Source organism: Stenella coeruleoalba, assembly GCF_951394435.1.
Source record: "Stenella coeruleoalba genome assembly, chromosome: 16".
Lineage (NCBI taxonomy): Eukaryota > Metazoa > Chordata > Mammalia > Artiodactyla > Delphinidae > Stenella > Stenella coeruleoalba.
The window spans coordinates 34,110,756-34,121,486 of NC_137162.1; the positions used below are offsets into that span (position 1 = coordinate 34,110,756).

At 39.6% G+C, this 10,731-nt stretch overlaps 1 protein-coding gene across 7 annotated transcripts in view; it reads left to right on the forward strand.

Annotated features, from left to right (window-relative positions):
- IDE (insulin degrading enzyme) overlaps positions 1-3,242 on the forward strand; it is a 111,333-nt gene extending 108,091 nt beyond the window's left edge. For all 7 annotated transcript variants that reach the window (XM_079900658.1, XM_079900660.1, XM_079900665.1 and 4 more), the window contains 2 exons: positions 218-285; positions 945-3,242. In XM_079900658.1, coding sequence (XP_079756784.1) covers positions 218-285; positions 945-1,040 — 164 coding nt within the window. In that variant the 3' untranslated portion in view covers positions 1,041-3,242. The remainder of the gene's footprint in view (positions 1-217; positions 286-944) is intronic.
- Positions 3,243-10,731: the final 7,489 nt, after the last annotated feature.

A 10,731-nucleotide genomic window follows, 5' to 3' on the forward strand; every position in this document is an offset into this window, starting at 1 on the left:
GTAACATCATGAACCATCATTAGGGACACTCTGGATAGGAGGCAGGACAAGCGAACAAGGCCTTGGGAGCACACACCCTAAAAGGATCTGAAAGGTACATGAACGGGACCTGGTGCAGAGTTTTAGTGAGCTGAGTCTGGTTTGTGTTTGTTTGTTTGTTTGCTCTTGTGTTCAAGTATCAATAAGTGCAAAGCATTAAACCTTTTGTTTTTTATAGGTCCTGTGGTTGGAGAGTTCCCATGTCAAAATGATATAAATTTGTCACAAGCACCAGCCTTGCCACAAGTAAGAAATATAAATATCATGTTAGCTTGCCCTGTTAGAGGACTTCCTACTTAGAAGGAGCTTGTTCACCAGGACACATAAGACCTGGAGATTTCAGTTTACGAGGTATTCGGGCATCTACTTTAGGTCTCCCTTAGAGACCAGGTTGCCATTCTTTCCTTTTTCAGCTGCAGAGACTCAGCCTTTGCCCTTATCCGCCTTGTCCTCTAGCTTGAACAGTTGTGTTACTCTGCAATGAGTCATCTCCAGCCACATTTATCCCAGCCTTTTCCATGGTGCTTGTGCATTTTAATCATCTGGAAAGGTTGGCATTTACTTGCAAGAAGAGGAAGCTGGCAGTGTAATTAGGCTCTTGCCGGATGGGCACACTGGCCTCTACCACTCTGCCAAAGCGGCGGTCCTGAGCCCTCAGTGGGCCTGCCCTCGAGTGCCCAGAGGAGAGCCAAGATTCTTCCCTCTGGCCCAGAGTCCCACTGGGGACATTCACCATAAGTTTGCATAGACCCTCTGACCTTACTGATCCAGGAAGAGAGGTCAGTAGATATAATATGTAATATATAGTGTAGAAACTAGTGTGTTTATGTAAAAATAAAGTTTATGTCCTGTTCGGTCTGCTTTTTAGGCTAAATACACTAAGAGAAAACTTTTTTTCTTTGCAGCCTGAAGTGATTCAGAACATGACTGAGTTCAAGCGTGGTTTGCCACTGTTTCCCCTTGTGAAACCACATATTAACTTCATGGCTGCAAAACTCTGAAGATTCCTCATGGGCGGGAAAGTGCAAGTGGATGCATTCCTGAGTCTTCCAAGGGCTAGGAAAGCAATCTTGGCCACTTTAATATTTTCTGGTTCACTATTAGAAAAACAGAAAAAAAAAAAAAAGTTGTCAAATGTCATTATGTAGAAATATTAAAAATCCAAAGTAATTAAATTACAAAATCTTATAGATGTAGAATATTTTTAAAATACATGCCTCTTAATATTTTAAAAGTTTTCTTTTCATTACTAAGAGAAATGTCCCTTATATAACAGTACTTAAAATGTTGGATGATATTCCTATAGAAACTTCCTTATTCTGTAAAATAGTCACTTGTCAGAAGAAAAATATGTTAGCTTTTTTCTAAAAGCCTCCTAGGTTGACAGAAAAGACTTCAAAACATGTAGAAAGATAATAACCTTTTTAAAAATGGATCCTCAACTTCGCTTTCTACTTAATGGTTTCATGTAAATAATGGAGAACATTACATTTGGCAGATAATGAACAAAGCAATGTCATTTTCTTTTACTAGTGAAATTGCTGATTATATAAGGCATGGTTTTAATCTTTTTATAGAATTTGAACATGTTTTTTATTCAAACTAGTAAAATGCTGGAAAATTCTAGAACACCCTACTTATTTACAGTGCTAGAAATACAGACTTACCTTACATCAATTTTGTCCCAAACTGAATTTCTCAGGATTACTGTGATTTGTTTTTTTCTGATTGAATTATATTGACATTCTTGTTCATAGTTGGTTTGCAGTGTTCCATCAGTGTCACTTTTTCCCATCAACACGTTGCTGTATTTATTTAACAGAAACAAACAGGGTCAACTTCAGATCCCACTGAGTGTGTGACATGCTTTTCCAACATCATCTATTCTAAACACCTGTAACTTTTTACTACCACGAAATTGCAGTCAGTATACGAACCAAAATATTTGCCCCATTATGAATATAAAAGGCAACACGTGCACAGACACCTTTTTGGAGGTATAAAAAGGAAAGCCTTGGATTCTTCAATAGCGTGCTCTCCATAGAGACTCTGAATCCTGTTTTGCTACCAGTCTAATACTGCCTTAAGTGTAAAGTTACTTTTTGAATATATAAATTCAAACATACAAACACACAGATGATGACTAGAGTGAACTTTTAAAATATATTTTCTTTCATGAGATACAATTTTGGATGAAATTGTTACTGTAGATTTAACAGCTGTTTTGAAATATTAAAACTTAAAGAGAAATTGGAGACATACAGGCACTAGTAACAGTAAGTGGCCCTGTAGTTCACTAACTCAGGCAAAGTAAAGAATGGCATTTTCAAATGACATTTCACCTCCATATGACTTGATTTGCCAGGACTTCTTTCTGTAGAGCCATGTCTTTTCACATCTTAAGTTTTCACATTTGCTGTTTTTCTGAATAATCTGAATTTGGGGCAAGAATGATAATCCCAGCTGTGGAGGCTGCTTTCGAAAGCGGGGCTCCATTTCTACTGTCAGACATATGTGGTGCTGTAACCATCTTTTTATCCCTGCCTTCAAGAGCTTCCTTGTATGAAGCCTGTCCTTGTCCATCAGAAGGTGCGTGAGTCATCGTCACTTCCTTCTGGTTTTATGCATTTGTAGACTATGCAGCTTTTCATCAAACTGCAGATGTATACGAGAGGGATCAAAAACTAGTCCTGAGTGCATAACTCCACCACTGGAAAAGTAAATAATCCACTTATATCTTTTCTGTGGAAAATTATGTGCTACTGGGTAACTTTTTGCTCTTTAAAAAAAAAGGGAGGGGGTGAAATTGAACGGTGTCACTTTTATGAGAAAGTCACGTGAAGAAATCTGAACGGCATCTCATGTCGTCTTACGGGAACTGTGGTTGCTCTTGAGCGTACTCCAGCATTGTCTGGTTTCCACTTTGGATCGAGAGCTACTGTTGGATCATTCAGGCATCCTTATGGATTCAGCTACATGGGTCCAAGCTGCAGTCCCTGAGCAATAACAGACTACCTGGCTACTGCTCTTTACTCAGCGCTTAGTAAATGAGATTTGCGAAACACACTAAGGTGTTAGTTACCCGTGACTTTTTGAAAAGTCTTCTTTTTCACTGCTTGATGTGGAAGAGAGAGCATGTGACACAGCCAGTACGTGGTAGAGTGCTAGGGTAATCCTGTTTACAATAAATTGCCTGAATTTCACCTCTGGAGTTTGCATTTGTATTATTTTTAGTTTCAGTGGCCAATCCTCAACCTACCTCTCAACATCCCGATTTGACGATGTTTCTTGCTTTCATTGTTCCCAATGTAGAAAGCAGTGGATTTTTTTTTTTTAAGTGAATCTGGGTAACAGTGATTTAATCAAATAAATGGGTCAATTTCACAGTCTTAAGAGTAGATCACTTTTGTAAAACAGGAATCTCAGTGTGAGAGGCTGAACTCCTTGCTGACCCCAAACCCAGAAAGATTTGTCCTGTGAGTTTCAGGGAGGAGAATTCAGAAGGCAGAAAAAATATTTCTCTCCTCATCTTCCTCGCATGTCTCCAGCGGCAGGTTAGGCAGATACCTTGTCCGATCCCTGGCTTCTTACTCCCTGTCAAAATAATCTTTCTACTCGTGTGGTTACCAGCTGGTTCAACCAAGCATTTCAAGAGGGAATCTGGTGGTTCTTCAGTTTCCAACCTAGGACAGTAGTGCAGGGCACGTGGTCAGCTTTGTGCTCAGGGAGGATGCAGCTGCCCCGTCCGGAGGCCTGGAGCCACCCCAGGTTTTAGGGCTTGGTGCAGTTTCCGCCTCTCTCATGGTGTGTGAGGGGAATCATCTGGTCCCCTTCTCTTAGTCGCAGCATGTTCATGGTGAAAACCAAGAATTCTCACATACTCATCTCCCTTTGTAAGGATGGTTCCTGCTGTCCTAAGCCCTCCCTGGAAGGGCCTCTGACCAGTAGGCTTCTAGATCCCTAGTATTCTGTGCTGCGCATCCGATGAAGTTCATTCACTGTCCTTATCAACCTGAACGTTGACCACTCCATGGTTTCTTGTGGCAAAGCGTCTTGGTAGTACTGAATTGCTACTTTTCTCACCCAATCTTTTGACATGGGAGGACGATGATTAAAATCATCATCATCCCAGGTTTTCGGAAGTGAAAATAGGCTCAGAAAGGCTAAACAGTTTGCCCCAGACCGTGCAGGAAGCACAGATTCAAACCTCCACTCAGATCTTTAAACTCTAGTTCTCATTGTTCCATGTGGATTTCCTGTAATGATGGGTACCAAGTCTACAAAGGTACTTGTGGAACAAAGTAGAAGGGCAGTTGTTTTTACATGTGTATGAAACTTAACTTTTTTCACTGATACCACCTTAGTCTCCCAACCTTTGCCTATTTTGGAGGGAGTGAGACCAAGTCTCAGAGTCTGTGTCCCTCTCCTCCAGTCCTCTGTTGTTTCCCCTCTGCTGGACTCCCTTGTGGCCAGTTATCACCACTGGGATCTCCCTCCCTCTTGGAGTCAATCCAGACCCATGCCTCCTGGCCTGCTAGGCCCTTAAATCAATGCAAGCTCTCCTTGCTGTCGCCCCTGGAGTGATGAGACGATCTGGAATCCTTCAAGTGATTCTGAATGAGAGTGTGAAGAAGAATCAAGTTCATCTGTAACCTCACCCCTCCAGGACAACCACATTTTTTGCATTGTTATTTTGCAGTCTTTTTCCTGTGCAAGTAGAATGGGGTCATATATTCAGTGTTACAACTTTTTCCATAGTCTACATTGAGAATTTTCCACGTGGGAAATTTTCCACTCTTGGGAAATTTGTGGTATTTGCTGTTGTTGTCATTATTGAGGTTTTGGTATCATACTGTAGTTTGTTTATCCAGTTCCTCTTAAGAGTGGGATATTTAGGGTGTTTTCAAACTCTGATCCATGATAAAACTCCTTGTGCAGACAGAGTATGTGTGTGGTTTTCTGATTATTTCTTTAAATCACTGGGTTGTAGAATATGAATATATCATTTAACTTCTTTTTGGAAAAGTTTTAAATCTACAGAAGTTGTAGAAATAGTACAGTGAATGCCCATATAGCCTTCACCCTGTATTCACCAGTTTAATGTTTCCTGTGCATTGCTCCCTCCCTCCCTCTCTCTCCATAGATGTCGTGACTCCTCACCCCTAAATACTTCATCACGTATCTCCTAATAACATTGTCGATGTGTAGTCAGGAATTGGGTCTCACCCAAAGGTAGGTCTGGCCTATGTCCCCTTTGTTTTTGTTTAGACATTATAGACAAGTAATTTTGACAACTTAGATGAAAGAGGTACATTTCCTGAAAGACACAAATTACCAAAACAGACATGAAAGGAAATAGAAAATATGAATATTCCCTTAATCTGTTTTAAGAAATTGAATTAATGCCCTTTCCACAAAGAAAATCCCAAACCCAGATGGCTTCATTGGTGAATTCTATCAGACATTTAAGGATGAAATTATACCAATCTTACATTTTAGAAAGCAGGAGGGAACCCTTTTATGAGGTTAGGATTACCCTTATACCAAACTCAGACAAAGATATTTCAAGTAAAGAAAGCTCTAAATCAATTACCCTTTTAAAAGTCCTGAAAGTCTTTAACAAAATGTTGGCAATTTGAATCCAACGATGTATAAAAAGGAATTTTTTTATACAGTTGATTTTCGTATATTATACCAACTTTACATGAAGACAGAGTAGGAGGAATGCAAGGTTGGTATAATATTTGAAAATCAATTAGTATTGTTTACCATAGTGACAGAATTAAGGAGGAAAAACCACATAGTCGTTTCAATAGGTAGAGTAAGAGCATTTTACAAAATTCATACTAACAGCTCTCAGCAAACAAGGAATGGAAGGGAACTTCCTCAACCTAATAAAGGGAATTTAAAAAATACCTACTGGTCACATCATAAATAAGGATAAAATATTGAATACTTTGACCCTAAGAGGTGCACCAAGATGAGGATGTATGTTCTCACAACTTTTTTCCAACTTGTATATGAGGTCCTCGTCAGTACAATAAAGATTGGGAAGAATGAAGTAAGAAGTGTTCACAGATGGCATGAGCACATACCAAAAAAACTCTAAGGACTACAAAAATGGTACTAAATTGATTTAACAAGATTGCAGGAAATAACATTAACAAATCAATTTTATGTCAACAAATTATACTGTCCACAAAATTCAAATGATTTATAATAGCACCAAAAAAGTATTTAGGGGCAAAATATTTTTAAATGTGAAAAACCCGTACACTGAAAACTTCAAAACGTTACTGAAGGAAAGTTTTTAAAGACCAAAATAAATGGACAAAATCCATATTCATGGATTGTAGGACAGTGCTTTTAAGATATCTGTTTTTCCCCACTGAGCTATAGATTCTAAAGCAATGCTTGTCAGAATTCCTGCAGGCTTTTTGGACAGACATTAAAATCAGACAAGCTGATTTAAAATTTTACATGAACATGCAAAGAATCTTGACTAGCTAAAATAATTCTGAAGAAGAACAAATTTATCCTTCCTGATAGCAGGGCTTATATGAAACTATAATCAAGCTAGTGAGTATTGGCCTAAGGATTGACATATGGATCAATGGAAGGGAGCAGAGTCCAGAAATAGAGCCCCACCTTACTTTCAATTAATTTTTAATTATTATTATTTTTTTTTTTTGCGGTACGCGGGCCTCTCACTGTTGTGGCCTCTCCTGTTGTGGAGCACAGGCTCTGGACGCGCAGGCTCAGCGGCCATGGCTCACGGGCCCAGCCACTCCGCGGCATGTGGGATCTTCCCAGACCGGGGCACGAACCCGTGTCCCCTGCATTGGCAGGCAGACTCTCAACCACTGCGCCACCAGGGAAGCCCTCAATTAATTTTTGACTAAAGTGTCATGGTAATTTGATGGGGGAAAAGTAGTCTTTTCTATGAATGGTTCAAGAACAACTGGATATCCTTATGGGAAAAAAAAAAAAAGAACCTTAACCCTTATCTCACAGTATATACAGAATTAACTCAGAAAAGCCTACAGATTTAAACATAAAAACTAGAACTGTAAAAGTTCTACAGGGAAACATAGGAGAAAATCTCTTCGAAGTTCGTTAGGCAAAAATTTCTTAGGATGCAAAAGTCACTAACCATCAAAGAAAAAATGGACATATTGAAGTTTTTCAAGTTTAAAACTGTCTTCTCTTTAAAAGACACCCTTAAGAAAAGAAAATGGCAAGCTGCTGACTGGGAGGAAATATTTACAATACATAAATCAGACAAAGGACTTACATATAAGAATATACAAGAAACTCATAAGACAAAAACGTTGGAAAAGAGTTTAATAGATGCTTCACCAAAGGAGATGTAAGTAATGGTCAATATGTACATGAAAAGATAACATGAGTCACGGGGAAATGCAAATTTAAGCCAACAGGAGAGCAAAACTACAGTGAGAAGGAAGATGGGTGATTGCCTGGAGACTGAGGTCAGCAGATGGGATCAAAGGACATAAGGAAACCTTTTTAGAGAAGGCTCATCGACCTCCTCAGTGACTGGGTGAGTCTCTCTTGGTCTTGGATCTCCCGTCTTGGTTGACGATTCTGAGTTTTATTCAGTGGTTGGTAAACTTGTTATGAGGAGTAGGTTTTCCTTGAACTTAAGGCAGTTCAAGAAGAGGTACCTGAATTCTCAGTTGAAAGACACTGGGAAGGTTGCTCAGTTCAAATGCGCTGAGAAAATTGTCTAGCTGAAAGACACTGGGAAGGTTTGGACTGGGTGATTAGGTAAGGGCTAACCTGGTGTCTTTCCTTGAATGGGCTACTTTAACAGAGTTTGTTGGAATAAAAATGAAGACACCATATGAGAGCTTTTAGCTCCAAAATAAGAGACAAAATGCTCCTCCCAGCTGGTTACAGCTTTCTCAGGCAACTGAGAAATTTACAGGAGTGGTGGAGGCAAGTCCTCATACCATGCAGCGGTCCCGTAGAGTAACCCATTCATTAATTAAAGATATGCTCATCTGGGGTTGTACACATTAGAACTGGCCATCCAGTGCTTGAGCACCCATGGTGGTTTTAGTCTGCTGAAGGGAGAAACCCAGACACACTTCTAGGAGGAACTTGCATTATCTCCCTGTGCCTTTGAGATGTAAAGGTACCTGATCTTCTTAGGCATCTTGTTCTGTGTCTTGAGGGCTTGGTTTGTTGATCAGTGAGAAAACTCTGGCCTTCGCCATCTGGAAGGTACTCGTACAGTGTACATTTGGAAGCCAGGTGAAGAGACTGGGATTCCGAGCAGTCCCTTTGGCCCTGTCAGCTCTCAGGAGAGTTTGTCATAAGGGTTCCCAATCCATAAGGGGCCTTCATCATGTCAACTTTCACTGGATCCACCTGTACAATAAAGGCCCTTCCTTTCTTAGACTATTTTTGCAAATAAACTTTCTGGATCTTGTGAGGGCTGCATCCTTTGCACGATCCTATGGGGACACCTCTTGTGTCTTACTCGTTTGAATCCCTATTCAGATCCTACTCATCAATGGCCAAATGATGGATCCTTTAAATTGGAAAAACTTCTAAACTTAAATTTTTAGAGAGCTCTCCTCGTAAACAGCTATTTTATTGGTAGCTATGGAAAGACCAAATTAAAAGGTGGACACAAAGAAATGTAATGACTAACCTTAAGAACTCCCTTAGTTTAAAAAAAAAAAAAACATCTGTTCGGGAAGCCTATTTGAATTTGTGAAATCAGCTTCCCTCACTGGGTCTTACAGATGCTAATAAAACATTAGGTTAATTAATGTTAATTAGGTTAACAAGGGAATAGAAAGGGTTATTAAGGGGCAAGTCCTGTGGCCTGGATATTCATGGGATTGAAACAAAGGCTTTGAAACAACACTACTTAAGGTTGGATGAGCCAAAGGGACCCTCTGTGGGTCCACCCAATATTAAAGGGCCCCAAACAAGTTTGCTCTATTTACCCCAGTTTGGAAAAAAGGGGCTGGAAGGGAAAATTTACACTGAGAGACCCGATCAGCAATTGCTTAGAGCAACAGTTAGGCCAATTAATCAAGTTAAACATTGACAAAAGGGCCTGGGTTCCTTGGCTGGACCCCTCACTGGGGACCCCAAAGCCTTTTATACAGGAATGGATAAAACAGCTGGCGGATAAAAAGGAAAAGTTTCTGGAACTCCTTATAAGACCAAGACTTGCGGATGGGGTCCTAATGGAGGCTAAGGTTAAAGATTAAAAAAAGGAAGTTATAGAAAGGTTATGGAAAAGGAACCCTGAGAAAAGAGTTTTGTGTATGGTTAGGCCTGGCTAGGATTAGAACAAATTAAATAAATGAATCTTAAAAGTAAGGTTGTACAAAACTAGAATTTTATTCTTTCTGTTAAGAGGACAACGTTTTTTTGGAATATCTGCTTTTGATAACGGTTTCTTTACCTCTTAAGTAATCTGTTGTAACTTTCTATATTTGCCTTTGAAATCTTCTGTTATCACTTTGGTTAAATGAATAAGTACTGTTTCACAGTGATCTACACTACGATCCTGATTGATCAACTGTTTTTAAAACTTTTGATATTTTTGACAAACTTCCCCAAATCAGATTCTAAATAGAGTTCTTTTGACCTCTAGCTAACTTTGGGATGTTTCAGAGGGCCCCTGAAACATCTCAAAGAGAGGTATTAAACTAATTATACTTATTTGGTTAAATTACATGGGAAGCATTGTCAAATAAGTGATGATAAGCCTTCTTAAGTTATAGTTAGTTAACATCTATTTCTCTCTACCTGATCCATCCAGAAGTTGGCTTCTTTGTCTGGCTCCCCTCTGGACTTGGTGTTTTTTTATGATCCAGTTTGCAACTAGTTACACCAATCATTGTTCTAATTGATCTCCCTTTGTAGTTTTTAAACTGTTTATGCTTTGTGACTCTTGCTGCTGTACTATAATCTTAGTAATGTTACTAGTGATAGCCTGTTATTTTATGATTGTTGTTTCTTGCATCACCTGCTGTGTAACCAGCTCTCTGACGAAGTTGATGACAGCTAAACATCTTGAGGCAATTGATCACATATATAGCTCTGTATAAAATTAAGTTTAATGTATATAGAAAGAAGCAACAAGGGAGAAACATTTCCTGGATCATAATAGACTAGTAAGACAGATGATCCAGAGAATTTTTAGGTTATTAACAGGACCGAATCTAGATACAGCTCTTGAATGGGCTCTCAATTAAATCCTCACTAAACCTAGGGATGAGACTTCCTAGCACCATGGGACAAATTTGTCATAAAATGCCTCTCAAACCTTAATCGAATTTATGACCAAAAGGGGAGAGACTGTGAACAAAAAAGAATAAACAGCGTCACTCATCACCCAGTTATACAAGTGGGTTAAATCACAACCCACCACAGTCACCCACCAACAGTGCACCCTAAGGAGAATTCAGGATGAAAAAACAGGATGAGGCATTCTGTGCTTTGGCCCCTAGATAATTAGGTGCATATCTCAGGAAGAATGTCTTTTATTTTTATTTTTTTTCTCTTTGGCTGCGTTGGGTCTTCGCTGCTGCGCACAGGCTTTCTCTAGTTGCAGCGAGCGGGGGCTATTCTTCATTGGGGTGCATGGGCTTCTCATTGCGGTGGCTTCTCTTGTTGCAGCACGCAGGCTCCAGGACGTGCGGG